At 50.0% G+C, this 20,488-nt stretch overlaps 1 protein-coding gene across 1 annotated transcript; it reads left to right on the top strand.

Annotated features, from left to right (window-relative positions):
- The first annotated feature begins 9,100 nt into the window (after window positions 1-9,100).
- On the top strand, window positions 9,101-19,385 carry S1pr2 (sphingosine-1-phosphate receptor 2). The gene is made up of 2 exons (XM_038323459.1): window positions 9,101-9,223; window positions 16,784-19,385. The coding sequence occupies exon 2, from the start codon at window positions 16,824-16,826 to the stop codon at window positions 17,880-17,882; it is 1,059 nt and encodes a 352-aa protein (XP_038179387.1). The 5' UTR covers window positions 9,101-9,223; window positions 16,784-16,823; the 3' UTR covers window positions 17,883-19,385.
- The last annotated feature ends 1,103 nt before the right edge of the window (window positions 19,386-20,488 follow it).

Below are 20,488 nucleotides of genomic sequence, written 5' to 3'. Positions count from 1 at the left end.
TTTCTCTCCTTTCATAAAGCCACTCCAGTTCACTCATGGGGACTATACCCTAACATAGACTCTAATCTAGTCATCACCCACCAGCCACACCTATACCTCAGTAGGATTGTCTACTCTTTTGACACATTCCCAAAAGTTTTCACAATGAACCCCTGAAAGATTCACCCAAACATATCCGAACCACAGAACTCAAATTTTCATTTTATTTATTATTATTTTCAGTGTGTGCATGTGAACCACCTGCAGGCACATGCCTGTCACAGGGCACATGTGCGTCAGTGCACAGCTTGTCTTTCTCTCCTTCCACCATCTTGGTTTTAGGAATGGGAGTCAGGCCCTCAGGCTTCATGAGGATTAAATGCTTTGCCAGGCGTGCCATGTTGCTAGCTCAGTTTTCCTCATCTTTAAAGGGGAGTGATAACCAAAAATGGGGGACAGCTGGGCAATGGTGGCACACACCTTTAATCCCAGTACCTCAGAGGTATAGACAAGCAGATCTGTGAGTTCATGGCCAGCCTGGTGTACAGCGTGAGTTCTAGGACATCTAGGGCTGTTAAACGGAGAAACCCTGTCTTGAAAAACAAAAACAAAAAAAGTAGGTAGGGGTGGGGGATGGGGTATGACAGCTGAGTAAGCTGGCTCAGGCCTACCCACCTTTGGGGAGGCAAAGGCAGGTGGATTTCTGTGAGTTCAATGTCAGCCTGATCTACATAGAGAGTTCCAGAATAGCCAGGGTTATGTAGAGAGACCGTCTCAAAAATAAAATTAGGGGCCAGGAGGTGATGGCACATGCTTTTAATACCAGCACTTGGGAGGCAGGAGCAGGCAGATCTCTATGAGTTCGAGGTCAGCCTGATCTACAGCGTGAGTACCAGGACAGGCTCCAAAGCTACACAGAGAAACCGCGTAGCGAAAAATCAAACAAGAAAAATAAAATAAAATCAGGGAAAGACAAAAATAAGACCCCCCCCCCCCTTATCTGGGCACTCGACCTGCCTTCCCAGCACTTGGGAAGCTGAAGCAGGAGGATTGTGAGTTTGAGGCCAGCCTAGGAAAACAAAGGGCTGGAGAGATGCTCAGGGGTTAAGGGTACTGGCTACTCTCAGAGAGGACCAGGGTTCAGGTTGCAGTACCCACATGGTGGCTCAAAGTCACCTGTAATGCCAGTTCTGGGGATCCCCACCCTGTCTTCTGGCCTCAGTGGGCAACAACCACTAAGATGATACATAGACATGCAAGCAGGCAAATATTTATAGCGGGCAGGCTAGAGATATGGCTCAGGGGGTAAGTGCTTGAACCTGTGGGTTCAATACTCAGCTCCCCATAAACAGGGCTTGGTGGAGCACACCTGTGATCCCAGCACTCAGGAGGTGGAGGCAGGAGGATCAGGAATTGAATGTCATCCTTCGATACCTAACAACCTACCTCCTAATACTGTTAGTGCCGGCTTAGTTGGTAGAAGCTTCTGGAAGCTCTTCTTGGTTTCTGTTTCCTGTCTGAAAGGTCTCCATGAACAGAGTCCTGCTTACTTCCCTTTCCTTCACTCTGGCCCCTGGAAAAGGCCCAGCTCCCTCTCTGACCTTCTTAAACTACCCGGAAGTTCAGTTCTCAAGTCTCTTCCTGATGACCTACATGAGACCTTGAGTTACCCACAGGTCACATGGAAGATGGGTTAAGGTGACCTGAGAAACGTCTGCCTTTCCCTGGGGATATCACCTTTGTCTGAAAGTCTACAGCCAGCCAGCCAGATATGTCCTCTGCCTTGACACCCCCCAACACCTCCCTACCTCACCTTCCACTCCTATCCCCCCACCCCCCTCACCACGTCTCTAGGCAGTTGGTAAATTGCTGAGCCAGCTGAGGCAAGTATGGTTGGGGGGTACTTCCTCCCTGCTATAGGTTCCTGCAGAGTATGACATAGAGGTTCAAATTGCTTTCTCCAAGGACAGAGAAACTTATTTTTTATTTCTTGCATAACTCTCCCCTCTGGTTAACACCTGGATTCTAGACCCTGTCCTGGCAACACGTCTGCATTGGCAGATGGACATGTGCAGAGTTGTCGCCTGACCTTCATGCATGCCGTAGCACATGCTTTCTAGAGCACATTTACCCACATCCACACACAAAACAAAAAATAGATAAAATTTAAAAAGAGAGTTTAACTTTTCTTGTTTTATTTTTCTTATTTTTCATCCTTGTTAGTTGTTAGTTTGTTTGTTTGACACACGTTTTTCTTTGTAGTCCTGGCTGTCCTGGAGCTCACTCTGTAGACCAGGCTGTCCTCAGACTCCAGAGATCCACTTGCCTCTGTCTCCTGAGTTCTCAGATTAAAGGTGTGAGCCCCCACCTCCTGGCTCATCTTGTTTTTTTTTTTTTTCAATGTTTATGGATGTTTTTATTAATGTTTTTCCCACATGTTTGTCTGTGTATTGCATACATTCCTGGTGCCGGCAGAGACCAGGAAGGGTATCAAATCTAGAACTGGAGTTATGGAAAGTTGTGAGCTGCTAAGTGGGTGCTGGGAACTGAACCTGTGTTCTCTATACGACCAGCAAGTTTTCTTTTTTTTTTTTTTTTAATATTTATTTATTCATTATGTATACACAATATTCTGTGTGTATGCCTACAGGCCAGAAGAGGGCACCAGACCCCATTACAGATGGCTGTGAGCCACCATGTGGTTGCTGGGAATTGAACTCAGGACCTTTGGAAGACCAGGCAATGCTCTTAACCTCTGAGCCATCTCTCCAGCCCCAGCAAGTTTTCTTAACCCCTGAGCCACCTTTCCAGTCCCCTGTTTTTGTTTTCTTGAGACAGGGTCTTTTGTATCCCAGACTGGCCTGGAATGATTCACACACACACACACACACACACACACACACTTTGAGGATCTTGCTGTGTATCACAAGCTGACCTCAAATCCATGATCCTTCTGCTTCTGCCTCCTTGAATGTTGGGGTTTCTGGGATAAGATAACACATTAGGCTTGGAACTGACTCAGGGCAAGGATTAAAGTCTAGAACCTTCCAGGACAGCCAGGGTTACATAGAAAAACCCTGTCTCAAAAAAACCAATAAATAAATAAAAATAAAGTCTAGAAGCACTAACTTTTTTTTTTTTTTTTTGGTTTTCTCGAGACAGGGTTTCCCTGTGGTTTCTAGAGCCTGTCCTGGAACTAGCTCTTGTAGACCAGGCTGGCCTCGAACTCAGAGATCTGCCTGCCTCTGCCTCCCGAGTGCTGGGATTAAAGGCGTGCGCCACCACCGCCCGGCTTAGAAGCACTAACTTTTGCCTTTTTTTCTCTCAACTGGAAGATTCTAGGCAGGTGCTCCCCCACTGAGCCTTGTTCCTAGCACCTTACTGGAGGATCCATACTATCATCTGGGGTCCTCTTTGTGTGATTAGCAACCTATGATTAAGATCTCATGAGTGCAGCTTCCCTGGCATATATGGGTGACGCTATCTCTCAGAAGATGCCCTGGTTTTCTGGCTCCCACAGTCTCCCCATTCCCTCTTCTACAGTGTTCCCAGAGCTTTGGAGGTGAGGATTGTGCTGTGGATGCCTGAATTGGGGCTGGCACTCTGAGAGCAGCTGTTTCTCTGCATTTGGACCAGTTGTGGTTTTCTGTGACAGTCTCTCCAGCAGCAAGAAGCAGCTTCTTCGGAAAGAGGTGAGGTATTCTCTGTGGGTAGAAGGCCAAGTGTTTTGAAAGCTGTTAGGGCCAGGCGGTGGTGGAAACACTCCTTTAGTCCCAGCCCTCAGGACACAGAGGCAGGTGGGTCTCTGTGAGTTTGAGGACAGCCTGGTCTAAAGAGGGAATTCCAAGACAGCCGGAATTCTGTTTCAAACAAACAAAAATAAAACAAACCATAAAAGAAAGCAGTTAGAAATGATACTGAATTAGGAGAGTGGCAGCAGTCGGTCCTCTAGGGTCTGTGACCTCACCAAACCCAGGTGATAGGCTGGGTTTTATACCAGGTGAATTTTCTCCTGTTGAGTGATCCTTAAATCCAATTAGATGGCTACTGTTTACCCCCAGGGATGGATCTGCCACTATTGCACCTACAGGAATATCTTTTTTAAAATATTTATTTACTATGTATACAATATTCTGTCTGTGTGTATGCCTGCAGGCCAGAAGAAGGCACCAGACCTCATTACAGATGGTTGTGAGCCACCGTGTAGTTGCTGGAAATTGAAAGAGCAGGCAATGCTCTTAACCTCTGAGCCATCTCTCCAGCCCCCTACAGGAATATCTTGAGGATCTGCTCATTGCTGTGGCTCAGAGGCTTCACTGGTGGGGAGGACTCTTGGTTGCGCATCAATTCTTGCACTATGAGAGCCGGCCCTTAGGGAGGAGGCTTTTAGGTCAGTTCCAGCTTGATTCCTTCAAGTGCTGTCTGAAGTGTAGCTTGCAATAGGGAATTATCTTCATGATCTGGGCAGCAAGCAAAGGCCATGGCAGTAGCCTGTATAGTTTTGGGTGTCTTGGACTCCCCTGACCAACAATTTGAAGGAAGATTTCCCACACCTGGCACTGTTTTTAAAAATTTAATTTAATTTAATTTTTAATCTATGATTTTTGGGGAGAACATTGTCACCCCAAGTGCTGTAATTACATTTAAACCATATACATACATATATAAACACACATAATTGTAAGTAAACATAAAATAGTATGATTCTTTATGGCTTTTTCAAACATTCTTAGGGTATTTAACCTCCTCCTCCCTCTTCTGTGTTGTCCTCTCTCCCATTCCCTTGGTAAGTATCTCCCAATACTGTTTTTCTTTTCTTTTCTTTTCTTTTTTTTTTTTTTTGGTTTTTCGAGACAGGGTTTCTCTGTGGCTTTGGAGCCTGTCCTGGAACTAGCTCTGTAGACCAGGCTGGTCTCGAACTCACAGAGATCCGCCTGCCTCTGCCTCCCGAGTGCTGGGATTAAAAGCGTGTGTCACCATCGCCCGGCCACTGTTTTTCTTATATCCACTTCTTTATTGTTTATTTTTGTGATGCTTTGGATAGAACTCAGGGCTTCTCATATCCTAAGTCAGCTTTACCCCAGCTCTTTCATTGTCAATTAAAACATTCTTACTAAAGCAAGACCCTGTGTCAAAACCTTACATAAAATGGATACTCAATTTTTCAAAAAACATTCATGTGTAGGTGAGTACGTGTGCTGCCCTCTGACGTCAGAAGAGGGCACTGAGTTCCCTGGAATTAGAATCATAGGTGGCTGTGGTCTTCCTGGTGTAAGTACTGAGCACTGAACTCGGGTCTTCTGTAAGAGCAGCAAGTGTTCTTAAGCACCGAGCATCTCTTCAGTTTTAGGATGCTCAGTTTGTTAAATGACAATATATGAACACTGTTAGTAGGCCTGGTGGGTTGCTCAGTGGGTCCTGCGTTCCATGCCCAGCACTGCAGAAAAGCTATTGATTAATGTTTGTTTTTAATCATGATTGCCGCAAATATTTTGCAACTAGGAGTCTGATAAGTACTTGCTTTTTGTCTTTTATGATTTAATAATTTTCTTCGTCTTTGTAATTAATTTTTTTTACATTCATTTATTTATGCATGTGTGCATGCTCACACATGTACCATGGTGTGATTGTGGAGGTCAGAGGATGACTTCCAGAAGCTGGTTCTTTTCTTCAATCACATGGGTTCTGGGGATCAAACCCAGGTCGTCTGGTTTGGTCACAAGCACCTTTACCCTTTGAGCCATCTTGTCAGCCCATGTGTAAAGTTTGGAGTTATTGTACAGAAGTGGCCATGAAAAGGTCCTCTAGTGTCCTCAGGCGAAGTGGCTCCTTCTCTGCTGGTTTCCCTGTCCTTAGCTTCCGTCCAGGGGTAACAAGCGTGACAAGTGTCTGCTGCATTTTCCCTCGCATGAGTTCACAGGCAAATGTGGGTGTATTTATACCGTCCTTGTAAGTCCCTCAGGGGTGAGGAGAAACAATGAGGATTGGTCTGCAATCCCTCCCCCTCCACAAGGCCCCTGTGCTGGTTTCACTTCACTGTTTATGCGCCCTTCTCTGTGAGGATGGAAGCGAGGCCCCCCCACCGCACGTGCCAAGCACCCTGCTGAGCTACACTTTACCTGCCTCCTGATAAAAAACCAAACATTTTTATTGATTGACTGTTTTGAAAGATTTGGTTTTTATTCTGTGTATAAATGTCTTGCATGCATATATGTGTATGTGCCATGAATGTGCAAGTGTCCTTGCAGGCCAGAAGAGGGCATGGACTTCCGTGGAACGGGAGTTGTAGGCAGTTGTGAGATGTCATGTGGATGCTGGGAATTGAACTAAGTTCATCAGCCAGTGCTTTTAATGGCTGGGCAATCTCTCCAGCCCTTCTTTTTTCTCCCTCTTTCTCTCTCTCTCTCCCCTTAGTGTGTGTGGAGGTCAGAGAATAACTTGGAGGAGTGGTTCTCTCCTTCTACCATGTGGGTCCTGGGGCTAGAACTCAGGTTGTCAAGATCGGCAGCCATCAAGGCAGACCTATTTAGTTGTTGTTGTTTTTTTAACATATTTATTTATTATGTATACAATATTCTGTGTCTGTGTATATGCCTGCAGGCCAGAAGAGGGCACCAGACCCCTTTACAGATGGTTGTGAGCCACCATGTGATTGCTGGGAATTGAACTCAGGACCTTTAGAAGAGCAGGCAATGCTCTTAACCTCTGAGCCATCTCTCCAACCCCCCTATTTAGTTTTTTGAGACAGGAACTGATGGTGCCCACCTGGCTTCTAATGGGTTTGTAGCCTAGGATGAACTCCTGACCCTCCTCTCTGCTTCCTGAGTGCTGGGATGATGGGCAGCCAAGTCCAGCTTCAGATCCTTTCTATTAAAGTTTGGGAGTGGAACTTCTCATCCTCGCCTGGGTCCCAGGTTGCCTTCAATTCTTTAGTTTAATTTGTTGCTGAAATATAACATGTATGTACTTGTTAGCAGGGCCAGCAAACACAAAGGACTTCCATAATTCAGGCAGAATTGACTTCCTCTTCTCCTAGCTCCAGTCTCTCAGTTCCTCTTCCAGGAAGTTGAATACTTTCTTTTTCCTGTACACTTGTGGACTCTTCCCACTTACACTCTTGCACAAATCGCAGGTCCTTGGGCACAAGGAGTACCACACTGCTCACCGACCTGCAGGTCCGTGAGGACAGGGAGTACCACACTGCTCACCGACCTGCAGGTCCGTGGGAACAGGGAGTACCACATTGCTCACCGACCTGCTTCCAGCCTTTAGCTTCTGAAGCACTGGAGTGTTCGAATGGCAACTGCATAGACTCTTTCACTTGTGCAAGGGGTACCTCTTTATTTTATTTAATTTTGTCATATTTTCCATGCTGGGGACATAATCCAGGGTTTTATGCATTACAGGGAGGGCTCTGCCTTCTGAGTGCTGGGATTAAAAGTGTGTGCCACAGCCAGGCAGTGCTCACGTGCCTTTAATCCCAGCACTCGGGAGGCAGAAGCAGGTGGATCTCAGTGACTTCCAGGCCAACCTGGTCTACAAAGTGAGTTCCAGGACAGCCAAGACTGTTACACAGAGAAACCCTGTTTCAAAAATCCAAAAAAAGAAAAGAAAAAAAGTGTGCCACCATGCCTGGCCACAAGTGTTTTGATGCAGTTATGGGTTACAGTATTAAACGAGTCAAGGGGGGAAATATTCTTTGCTCTTTTGGAGCTTATGTTTGGGTGGGCAATTTGCCCTTTTGTTTTGTTGTGCTTATTTTGTAATTATGTGCAATTGTGTGTATGCATGTGCATCGGGTATGTGCAAGTGAGTGCAGGTGCCCGTGAGGCTGGAGGCGTTGGATCCCTTGGGGCTGGGGTCATAGGAGGTTGTCAGGGCTGTGGGTGCTCACTGAACCATCTCTCGTGTGTCATTTAAAAATTTATTAATTTTAACTTTGTTATTTGTGTGTGTGTGCACGTGGGTCTGTGCAGGTGCCACAACTGACCTTGGAGGTCAAGGACAACTTGCTGGAGTTGGTCATCACCTTCCACGTTGTGGGTCCCAGGCATCAAACTCGGGTTCTCAGGCCTTTTGGCAAGCAAGAGTCTTTACCCGCTGACAGCTCAGCAGCCTGTTATTGTTTTTAAAATGTATTTATTGTTATTGTTCATATAGCAGTGTGTGAATACAGGTGCAGCAATGCCACCTTGTCCTGTGGAGGTCAGAGGTCAACTTTGCTTCCAGGGACTGAACTGAGGTCAGGCTTCCCGGCAAGCACTTTCCCCTGCTTAGTGAGGTATTTAACTGACCTGCTGTTACTCTTAATTTTGGATTTTTTTTCACTCTGAGTTGTTTGGAGGGAAGGAGACAACAGGATCAAGTAATGTAATCAAGATTGGCCTTGAACTCCAAAACAAACCTGCTTCTACTTCCAAGCGCTGGGATTAGTGGCCCAAGCCACCATGCCCTGCTTAGGCAGTGCTGAGGACCGAACCCAGGGCTTTGTGCATGCTAGGTAAGCACTCTACCTGAATCCACATCATAGCCTGTTGTTTTCCAGAAGGGGTCCCACTCAAGGCTGTCCTGGCTAAGGCATCAAGATCAAGCTTGAACTTCCTGATCCTCCTACCTCCCATGTTCCAGGTGCCACCGTATGGCACGGTTGGGGTTTGGGTTCTTATCAAGTTCTTTTGGGGGGGGCTGCGCATGGCACAAAGTAGGAATTTGTTTCTTGTAGGAACACATAGTAGGTGCTTACTCCTGAACTGCCCAGTTCGCACAGTAAGCACGATTTCCTCCATTTCCAGGTCCCAGGCATGAGCCTGGAGCAAAGCCTTGAGTGACTTCCAAATGGAACACAGTTGTTCAGGTATAGGTCACCTGAGTTAAAGGATCTGTGACGTCACGCGGCCGTGACATCATGTAGCGGTGGTTCTCACGGGTGGGGGCTGGGAGGGGCGGGGGGGGGTGCGGACAAAGGGGCCCTGCGCTTCCCCAGCGCGCGCCCTGGCTGACTGGCGGGCCACATCTGGAATTCATTGCTAGTCGCCGCCGGAAAGAGGAGGAGAGAAGGGCGGGGCGAGCAGGGAGTGGGGGCCGGAGGCGGCGGCTCTGCCCGCCTCCCTCTTGTCCTGGGTCCCCAACTACGGGATGTAGACCGAGCCCAGCCAGCAGCCTCCAAATCCAGCCACTGGCTGTCCCGGGGCGCAGACACCAAGGCCACTCAGGCCAGGGCAGGGACCCTGGCCGGCCTAGCCAGGTGAGCTCGCGGGGCAAAGCGGAGGTTGTGATCTGGGCGGGCCACGGTCCACTGAGACTGCGGGGATTCGAGCTGGGGGCCCAGCCCGGGGTCAGGCGTTCATGCAGGCGTTGCACGCGTTGCTCCAGGCTCTGCTGCACCGAGGGGACCGATCACCCACTGTGCGCCCGGTCCATCCACCACTCCAGGCAGCTTCCCACCTACTCAGTGGCGCACCCCCAAACCGAGCTCCCCGGCTTCCTCGGGGCAGGAAGTTGGTGCTGAAGAGAAAGGCGGAATCCGAATGCTTTGGGTTGGCGACTTTGCAAGACAGGATGGGGTTCTCAGGAAGCAGGTTTTGGGGCAGTGGGATTGTTGGGGAGAGGTACAGCATCCTTTCTCGTCTCTGGCTTGAGCTAGGTCTAAAGGTGCTACTTAGGAGCGGCAGACTCTCGGAGTTCATGGGCGGGGTCCCCAGGGTAGGCCGTCGCCCCACCACCTGTGAGGCTAGTTTTTTGCCTCAGTTTCCCTGAGTTGCCCCTCTCCTCTGGTCTCCCTTTCCGGAGCATTGTTTTGTTTCAGAAGGAAAGGAACAGTAGTAAATAGTCCAGGTGCCTCCTCTTCTATCCTAGCCCAGGAATGGGGCGTGGGATGAAGGAAGGCACTCGTGGAGTGGAGTCCACATTGTCGCGGGCTACACAGCGTTGGAACCTCGCCCCCTTCTCTGGCACCGGTTGACTCACCCGGGGATTTCCACCTCCCCTCCTCACCCCTATCTCTATTCTTGTTAGGTGCCCAAGGCGACACTCTCTGAGCCCCATGGTCCCCTGTGGCGGGGACGTGGAGCATCACTGCGGGGTGGGGGTGGTGGTGGTGGCGGGGAATGCAGCTGCTGCAGCTTGGGTCTTCCCCTCTCCCAGTGTCCGGGGAATCTAGGTGTGGGGGCCCTCTGCTGGGATGCAGAGGTGTCGCCTCCCCCTGTAGCCTGGTGCGGGGAAGGGAGCATCCTGCGCGTGTCGGGGTCTCGGGAGAGAGATGGCGCCGCCCCAGGGCGAGAGAGTGTGGATACCGCGCATTCCTCGGCCTGATAAGGAGCTGGAGAGTGCTGCCTGGGCCGGGCGGGTCTTACCGTCGTTGCTATGGAGACGGGCCTGGTTTCTTCGCCTAGTGGTTGAGTTGGGGTGCTGCTAGGGGACTAAGATGTCCCCAAGCTCGCATGGGAGCCCTCCAACTTGCGGCCCTTTCATTCATTCTTGCGCCTGCCTACTTTGCATGTGGAGAAGAGGCTGAGCGCTAGCCTCATGGGGTACGTGGAAAACAATGTAATTTCTGATGATAAAGTCAGATGCCCTAATAGAAAGGATTCGGAGGTGGGCTAGGCTGGGCATGATACTCCATGCCTTTAATCCCAACACTCTGGAGACTGAGGCAGGAAGATTCTTGTTAGTTTGTGGTCAGACTGATCTACATAGTAAGTTCCTTGTCAGTCTGGGATACGCAGTTAAGACCCTGTCTTAAAAACAAAACCAAGAGAAGTTCCTGAAGACCTAAAAAGTGACATTCAAATGAAATCTAAAGATGAGATAGTTTGCCAGAAAAAGTGTGTGTGTGTGTGTGTGTGTGTGTATGTATGTGTACATATGTACGAGGGTGGTGTCTGTGGGATATACCAATGGAAACTTCCAAACTACGGGAAGGGTCTGAGGTAGAGACTCAAATGGTCCTTGGGAGGCTAGTGAGGCATATCCCTGGGGGCAGGAGCTACATCATTGGAGCCTCAAGGAGCCTTAGAATGTCTAGGGTGGGGGGTGAAGATGAAGGTCTCAGTTCAGCCAGTTCTCCCCTGCAGGCGTGGTGGGCAGCAGCAGTGTGCGAGGGGCTACAACCACACAACCACACCGCAACCAAGAGAAAGAAAAGGTGAGTGCCTGGCTGAGCTTGGCCGCCTGCTGGGGAGGGATGGGCAAGCTCTGTGGAGCTGGGAGGGAGAGGAGCAGAGCCACTAAGCCACCAGGCCTTCCTCTAGCCTTCCTCTCCCCTAATCTGTAGCTAAGCAGTCATGTCCGGATAGCTCTCTTCCCTCTCCCCAAAGCCTCTCACTTGTCCCTCTTCCTTGTATGTTCTTGTGTGAACCCAGGGCTTCAAAATGATGTTGTGTCCCTGGCTTACACAGAGCTCCCCTTCTTAATTTTATTTATTTATAGACAGAGTCTTACTATGTAGTCCTGGCTGTCCTGAAACTCACTCCGTAGATCATGCTGTCCTCAATTTCACAGAAATCCACCTGCCTCTTTCTCCCAAATCCTAGGATTAAAAGTGCCACACCAGGCTTTTTAATATACCTACGTTTTAAAGGTTACATTTATTTATTTGGTGGGTGTGTCTATATGGGCATGTATGCTTCATGGCATGAGTGTGGAGGCCAAAGATAACTTTTGGGAGGCAGTCCTCTCTCCCACTGTGTGGGTCCTGAGGCCGGATCAAGTCTTCAAGCTTGGTGACAAGTACCTTTAGCCAATGAGCCATCTCAGCATCTCCCAGCCCTCCCCTTTCATTCCTGCTTGAGTCGGGATCTCCCTATGCTACCCAAGCTAATCTTCAACTCTTTATGTAGCCCAGGCTGGTCTTGAACTCTCCAGCTTCCTTCCTCAGCTTCCTGTGTGGCTGGGATTATATTTGTGAACCACCTGGTCAGGCTCATTTTCAGTTCAGAGACTAGTGGCATCTTCCCCTGTTCCTGAGAAGCAGTCTGGACCTCTGTGGTGGAGGGCGACAGGAGAATAGACTTGAGGTTTAGCTGGTTCTTGGAGTTTGAACAAAGGGAAGAGGCCAGGCCAACTTCTATCCGCCTGGAGAGTGACTCTTCCTCCAAGGCTCCAGCCATTGGGCCCAGCTTCCTCTTTCAGGGAGTCCTTAAACCGCTTAAACTCTTTGGTTAGAAAGGTTCTAGAAGGGAAGAGGACACTGGGGAGACAGCCTGAACCCCTTTTCCCCCTCCTTACTAGGACAGTGCTTGTGTGTGTGTGTGTGTCTGTGTGTGTGTCTGTGTCTGTGTGTATGTGTATTCGTGTGTGCAATCCTAGCCTCTGCACAGCTGCGAGTATAGTGCTCAGTGTCTTCCGCCCCCGGGAAGATAGACTTTCTGGTCAGTCCCTGGGGTGTTCGGGCGGGGCTGGTCACATTTATTTCTGCAGGAAACGGCCGTAATTCTTTCTCTTCTACACCGCCAGACTGGAGAAGGGGTGGTGGCCATCCTTGGGAGACTGAAAGGGGGGGTGGCTAAGGGGCACACCCTGGGCTTCTCGCCCACTAGCCTGGCAATTGGAAGGGGGTTGGTTCTCAATGATGAACCCCAAGAGGGGCCCAGATGATCAGGGCAGCCCGGAGGCGTCTGAGGGAGGGTGACCCAGCGGTTAGGCTTTGGTTCAAATTAGCCCCACAGGGACAATCACTCTGAAGAGCAGAGTCCCAGCAGCTTTTAAAAGGGAACCACTGTAAGATTCTTCCCAGAGCGCCCCCATCTGGACCAATCGGATGCCGAGGATGCACCCTGGGATTGAAAATGAGCCAATCAGGTTCCGGGCTGCTTCGGCCTGAAGACCTGGCTCGGTAAAAAGGCTGTGGCTTGGGCCAAACTGGCCTGGGACCGGCTGCGACGAGCTGAGGGCACTGGGGCACCCGGGGCTCTGTCCAGGCAGGGGAAACAAGGGGCCTCTGTGTGAAGATCAGGGTGGGGCAGCTGTCCCCGAGGACACGTACAAGCTCTTCTCTGTTCCCAAAGTAGGACGGATGTCCCCTTGCCTAGGGGGTGGGGAGCAGCTGTGTCTGTAAACCCCCTTCAGAGGCCAGGGTGTCCCACCGAGGGGGCATCCGGGAAAGGAGATGTCTGGGCGACCCCGGAAGACCCCCATCATCCTCAGAGCTCACTAGGAACCGGCTCTACCAGCCAGCTTCTGGAACGGTGCTCTTTCTGGGAAACACGTGCCTTTGTCAGGCCTCTTTCCAAGCCTAGACTTGGGAGAGTTCTTAGCATGTGGCTCCTCCCTGTAACCTAGGAAGGGAGCCTTCTCTGTACACTGAGCCAGCCCCTCCTAGATTCCCCCTACCCCTCTCTAGCTGGCCATGGTGTGCTCAGCATCTCATGTTCTCTGCCCACACAGGTCCCCTCCCCATCCCTTCCCCTGCTCAGCTCAATTTTTCTTGCAGAGGAGGGGTGGGTGACTCAGACTTTCATGGAAACAAATTTCTAACCCCCCTCCCGGCCCCTCTGCACAGGCTGCTGCGGGGTGGGGGTGGGGAGGCACTTCACAGTTCACTTAACTTCAGCAGCTGCCTCATCTTCTTAGCCAGGACTTCCGAGACCCTCCTCATTCTCTCCATTCCCACCCCCAGACTTGTCCACAGTGGATATGACAGGGGCTCCTCACTCAATGTTTGTTCCCGGGGCTTGACACATCTGGATTGCATCTTGGCAGTGGAGGGGATGCCAGCGCTCTGCCCACCCCCCTGGGACCTAGTGTCCTTGGGTAGTGTGAGTTGGGATGGGAACCGGCTGTTGGAGTGGGGCTTTTGGTGGGGGGCGGGGCTAAATCAGAATCCTTTTTCAGAATATGGAGTAGATGGAGGCAGCCCCAAAACTTGTATGTGCTGGGAAAGGGGCTCTGAAGACATTAGCGAAAGCTTGTTTGCTGTTTCCTGTATGTGTTGTGTGTGTGTAGGTATATGTACACGTGTGTGCACGCATGGGGGGGCATAGGACGAGTTCACCTATTGCTCCTCAGATTACATCCCACCCTGTTTTCTTTGTTTTTGAGAGAGATCTCTCAATGGAACTCTCCAGGTAGATTAGGCTGAATGAGAGTGAACCCTGGGGAGCTTCCTGTCTGCTTGCCCAGTGCTGCTGGGGTTACAAGTCTGAGCTATCACCCTTAGCTTTTTTTCTTTCTGTGGGTGCTGGAGTTTGGACTCAGATCCTCATTCTCATTCTTCAAGGCAAGCACTCTACCTACTGAGCCATCTCTTCAGGCCCTGCATGTATCTTTTTCTTTTCTTTTTAAATTTCTTTTCTTTGAGCTTTCAGGGGGATCCACCTGTCCTGCTGCTGTCTTTATTTAATGTGGCGATCGAGCTCAGGTCTTCATGGTTAGGAGGCATGCGCTTTACCCACCGAGCTGTCTCCCCAGCCCCTGTGCAACTTTCACTTTTCTCTCCTTTTTTTACCCTTCTTGCCTTTTCTTTTTAAAGTTTCTTATGTTTATTATTATGGGGGGCATAATGTATATGTGTGTGGGCACACCCATGCCGCAGGCACCCAAGATGGAGGTCAGAGTATAATTTCGGGGAGTCAGTTCTCTTCTTCTACCATGACTTTGGGGAATCCAACTTAGGGTGTCAGGCTTGCTCAGCAAGTGTCTCTACCCATTCAGCCTTTTCGCATGTCCCCAGCGTCCTGTCTGCCCTTGCTCTTGCCCAGGCTGGTGGTGAACTCTGGGCTCTAGCCATCCCCCGCCCCCCAGCCCCTAGGTGCTGTGATTACAGGTGCACATCACCAACAGGTCTCACACACGCTTGAAAAGGATTTCCCCATCCCTTATGAAAGGGTCCTTTTGGTATCCATTGTTGATATATAGAGACCAAGAGGCTGAGCCTTCAGCTGCTCAGTCTTGACAGTCAGAGTTGGAGTGGGAACAGATGAACTCTGTTTTGCTACTAAAGTCTATGTCCTTCAAGATAGTGCAGCTCTGGGAGGCTTGGACTTTAGGGCCGTCCCGGTGTCTCCCCAAGTCCTTATCTTTGGGTGTGCCCATGGCTTCAAGGCTTAGAGCCATCCTGGAACCAGGCAGTGGGTGGTAATGGCCAGGGATTGGTGCTGCTGGTAGTAAAAATCTCGCTGACCCAGGTCAGTAGGTGGCAAGAAGCCTGAGGCGCCTGTGTGTAGGACAGAAGTGACAAGCTGCCCAAGCCCTACCTCAGGCTTGCTCTATAGAAGGCAGAGAGGTTGCTAGAAGTCCCCAGAATCTTCTATTGGTTCCTTTCTTTCTTCTTGAGATAAGGTCTTATAATATACCCCAGGCTGGCTGCCTCTGCCTCCTGAGCGCACCACTCTGCCTGACTTTTTTTTTTTTTTTTTGGTTTTTTGAGACAGGGTTTCTCTGTGGCTTTGGAGCCTGTCCTGGAACTAGCTCTTGTAGACCAGGCTGGTCTCGAACTCACAGAGATCCGCCTGCCTATGCCTCCTGAGTGCTGGGATTAAAGGCGTGCGCCACCACCGCCCGGCTCTGCCTGACTTTTTAAAAAGTTTTTAAAATAAGTTTTTATTAATTTAAATAAAAAGTTATATCATTTTCCCCCTCCCATCATCCCTCCATCCTTTGCAACCACCCTCTTCTCTTTCAAATTCATGGCCTCTATTTCTTTGTCTCTAAATATATAAACACAACCTGTTCAGTCCAGATAATGTTACTTGTATGAATACGATTTCAGGCCGTACACGGTGGCACACACCTTTAATCCTAGCACTTGGGAGGCAGAGGCAGGCGAGTCTTTGAAATCAAGGCTATCCTGGTCCAGGACAGTCAGGGCTACACAGAGAAACCCTGTCTCAAAAAGAGAAAAAGAAAGAAAAAAAAGAGAATAATGATTGATGTTGCGACTGGCCACTTCGTATTGGATTTCTTTCTTTCTTTTTTTTGAGTCAGTATTTCACTGTGTATCTCTGGCCAACTGGCCTGGAACTCACTATGTTGACCAGGCTGGCCTCAAAATCAGAGATCTGAGCTTAAAGGTGTGCATACCCACACCAATCCTACTTGTGGAGTTGTTTTCGAGACACATCTTGTAACCCAGACTGTCTTTCTGAACTTGCTTCAAGACATGACCTTGACCTCAGTCCTCCTGCCTCTACCTCCTACTCGATGGAATAGCAGGTGTGAACCACCATGTTTTATTTATGCCCTGCTGGGGACAGAACCCTGGGTTTCATTCGTGTTAGGCAAGTGAGCTACAACTCTAGCCCTTGGAATTTTATTTTGAGACAGAATCTCACTATGTAGACCTTGCATGGTATAATAGACCTTTGATCCCAGCACTTGGGAGACAGAGGCAGGTAGAGCAGAGCTGTGTGAGTTCCAGCAGGACTACACAGTGAGACCCTGTCTTAAAGCAAAACAGCAAAGACAACAACAGAAGCAGGGAAATGTTGCTCAGGACTTACTGGCTGTGGACCTATTCTTGCAAACTTGGTGACCTTGAAAAAATTAATTGATTGGCATTGGTGGTGCGTGCCTTCTGTAGGCACTTGGGAGGCAGAGGCAGGTGGATCTCTGTGAGTTCAAGGCCGGCCTGGCCTATAATCAGGGCTACAGAGAGAAACCCTGTCTCGAAAACAACAACAAAACACACACAAAGAAAAAGAAAAAATGAACTAACTTCTCTAAGCATCCTGTCTGTCACATGGAGGCGGGGGACAGTAATGAACGCAGCTTTCCTGGCACCACTCTGAGGACTCAGCAGACCCTGAGCCTCTGTAGTCCAAGCCACAGCTCTAACCTGTTATCCCTTTTCTGTCCCTCTTCTCTGCAGTTCTCATCCCCATGGCCCCAGCCGGCCACTGAGCCCCACCATGGGTGGCTTATACTCAGAGTACCTCAATTCTGAGAAGGTTGTGGAACACTACAATTACACCAAAGAGACGCTGGACATGCAGGAGACATCCTCCCGCAAGGTGGCCTCGGCTTTCATCATCCTCCTGTGCTGTGCCATCGTGGTGGAGAACCTCCTGGTGCTGATTGCAGTGGCAAGGAACAGCAAGTTACACTCAGCAATGTACCTGTTTCTTGGCAACCTGGCAGCCTCCGACCTTCTGGCAGGTGTGGCCTTTGTGGCCAACACCTTGCTCTCGGGCCCTGTCACTCTGTCACTGACTCCTTTGCAGTGGTTCGCCCGAGAGGGTTCAGCCTTCATCACTCTCTCTGCCTCGGTCTTCAGCCTCCTGGCTATTGCCATCGAGAGACACGTGGCCATCGCCAAGGTCAAGCTTTATGGCAGTGACAAAAGCTGTCGAATGTTGATGCTCATTGGGGCCTCTTGGCTGATGTCGCTGATTCTGGGTGGCTTGCCCATCCTGGGCTGGAATTGTCTGGACCATCTGGAGGCCTGCTCCACTGTCCTGCCTCTCTATGCCAAGCAGTATGTGCTCTGTGTGGTCACCATCTTTTCTGTCATCTTATTGGCTATCGTGGCACTGTATGTTCGAATCTACTTTGTCGTCCGTTCCAGCCATGCCGATATTGCTGGTCCCCAGACGCTGGCCCTGCTCAAGACGGTCACCATTGTACTAGGTGTTTTCATCATCTGCTGGCTCCCAGCTTTTAGCATCCTTCTCTTAGACTTCACGTGTCCCGTCCGGGCCTGTCCTATCCTCTACAAAGCCCATTATTTTTTTGCCTTTGCCACCCTCAACTCGCTGCTCAACCCTGTCATCTATACATGGTGTAGCCGGGACCTTCGGAGGGAGGTGCTGAGGCCCCTGCAGTGCTGGCGGCAGGGGAAGGGGATGACAGGTCGTCGAGGTGGGACCCCAGGTCACCGGCTCCTGCCCCTCCGCAGCTCCAGCTCACTGGAGAGGGGCTTGCATATGCCTACATCACCCACGTTTCTGGAGGGCAACACAGTGGTCTGAAGGGGAGGGGTGAACTGACAGATAACCAAAGCTACAGAGAGCTCTGTGAGGAGAGACCAGTTGACCTCGTGTGTCCCTCAGCACCACAGGCCTAGTGGAACCGACCACGGCTCATAGGTCAGGTGGCCAATGGAGGCGCTGACTAAACAGATTGCAGCACCGTGACTGGGGACTGTTAAGGGTCTAGGGGACAGCAGGCTGGATTAGGGCTGGAGCGTTTACCACTTGGTACAAAGGGTGTCAGCATCCTGTCCTACCTTCCAGCTACCTGGCTCCCCTTCCTGCCTCCTTTTCAAATAGGGCCTCTCTATGTTGCCCTGGTTGGCCTAGAACTTGCTATGCAGACCAGGCTGGTCTGGAACTCAGAGAGGTCACATGCCTCTGCCTTCTGAGTGCTGGGATTTTAAAGCTGTGTACCACCACACCCAGCTCCAGCCACCTTCCATAGATAACCTTAGGCCACTTGTGGAAACACTGTCCCCAGGGGACCCAAGGCTTCCTCCCTGTCTATCTGAGGTCTAAATCCACAGCTTCCCCAATTTCACCAACTCAGTTGTCTCTTCCCTTTCCTTTCATGTTTGGGGAAAGGAAACCACTGTGGTGGCAGCAGGGAGGAGCCTGGAATCCCAGCCTCCATCCTCAGACCTCACTGGCTACTTGCTCAATTGGAGCACACAGAGGGATTGGATCAGTTGAGGGCTGGGGAAATCAATGTGGGGCAGGAGGTTTTGGTCTTCAAGTGAGAAAACTCTAGGGGGAGGTATTGGTCATTCTTGGAACTCCTATCCCCAAATCTAGCCTTCCTCCCCACAAACTATTCCCACCACCCCGCTTTCTTCCTACCCCACGTACCAGGTCCCTTAAGGCAGGGCAGCCTTGAACCAATGTGGACACTTGTAAATTGTCTTTGTCATTTTAAAAATTGTGACAGGATCTCCTATAGCCCAGGCTGGCCTCCAACTTGCCGTGTAGCCAAGGCTTTGGACTTTTGATCCTCCTGCCTCTACTTCCTGAGTTCAGGAATCACAAGGGTGCACCACCAACACCTGTCTTGCGAGTTACCATGAATTACACAGTTAACAGAGACTGTGTGAGGCGGCCAAGGACATTTCCGAGTACACACATACGTAACCTTCCCTTGAAGGACTTCGCTCAATCCTGTGGAGAAATAGAAAGTCCAATGCGGTACAAACTGTATTTATATATGCCTGTGTGCCAGTGTGTGGGGTCTGTGACCTATCCCAGTGTGGGTGCTGCCTGACATCTCATGTTCACATCCAAGTTGAAACTGCCAGAGAGATGGGGTGGGGGTGTCTGGCCATGCACAGGCCCCTTGGGGATTGCTGCTGGTTCATCTCTTCCACACATAGAAATCTCTGCCTCAAAGAAATCTGTGAAAGAAAAGGCTGAGGAAGGGGAAATTTGGGATGCAAGGAGCCAGTCGGGAGTGTGTCTCCCCTCATTTGGTTTCCCAGATATCCCCCTTGTGCTGGAGACCCAGATCTGGGCCAATAAACAGTTCAATTTCTTTTGCTGCTGGTAGTTAAGGGTTTTGTGTGTGTATGTGTGTGTGGGAGAGAGAGAGAGAGAGAGAGAGAGAGAGAGAGAGAGCCACTTCTTCCTATCAGTGTCCTTGGCCTAGTAAGGGCATCAACTGCCAAGGCACCTCAGCCTCTTCCATTTCTCTATTCCGCACCCCCATCCCCACCCTTAGCTCCGGCTGAGCTGGAATCCTACTCAGTGACTTCTGAGAACTCAGGAACCTGCCTTGACCTTTTCCCTGGGGCTGTTTGGGAGGTTTTCTTGCTCCTCACAGTGATTCATTAGGCCCAGGGCCTCCATGGTGTCCTTCAAAGACACACCTTAGCAGGTGAGACGGGGCTGTTCTCCCTTCCAAGTCTGTGCACAGCCTGCGGGATTGGAGAGGTGGTTTCAGAGCCCAGCCACTCCTACTTCCCAAGTCCTGACCGACCACCACCACCACCTCACCTCTTTCTTCTCCTTTTGATTTTTTAAGATAGGGTTTCTCTGAGTAGTGGCCTCTGACTGTCCTCTGGAACTCGCTCTGTAGACCAGGCTGGCCTCCAACTCAGAGATCCACCTGCCTCTGCTTCTGCCTCCTGAGTTCTGGGAAAAAGGTGTGCACGAACACCAAACACTTCTTTTTATAAGATTTATTTTATTTTAAATTGTGTCTGTGTGTGTTTGTGGAAATTATTGGTATTTAAATGTGCATGTAGTGCCTGAGCAGGCCAGGAAAATTGGATGTTCTAGTGCTATAATTGCAGGTGCTTGTAATCGGCCTGTTGTGGATGGTGGATGCTGGGAACAGAACATAGGTCCTCTAGAAGTGCAGGAAGTGCTCTTAACATTGGAGCCATCTCTTCAGCCCCTTTTCATTCCTTCCTCCCAAGCTGCTGGGGATATTAAGCCTGTTGGCCAAGCAGTCTACCGCTGTGATGTGATATATGTATGTGTGTGTTTTGTTTTGTTTGTTTTCAAGAAAGGTTTTCTCTGTAGCTTTGGAGCCTATCCTAGCTCTTGTAGACCAGGCTGGCCTTGAACTCACAGAGATCCACCTGTCTCTCCTCTCAAGTGCCGAGACC

Source organism: Arvicola amphibius, chromosome 3 (genome assembly GCF_903992535.2).
Source record: "Arvicola amphibius chromosome 3, mArvAmp1.2, whole genome shotgun sequence".
Lineage (NCBI taxonomy): Eukaryota > Metazoa > Chordata > Mammalia > Rodentia > Cricetidae > Arvicola > Arvicola amphibius.
This window is presented reverse-complemented; position numbering and strand designations above follow the sequence as displayed.

Coding starts and splice junctions, on each gene's coding strand:
- S1pr2 (XM_038323459.1), top strand. CDS start 16,824: ATGGGTGGCTTATACTCAGAGTACCTCAATTCTGAGAAGGTTGTGGAA.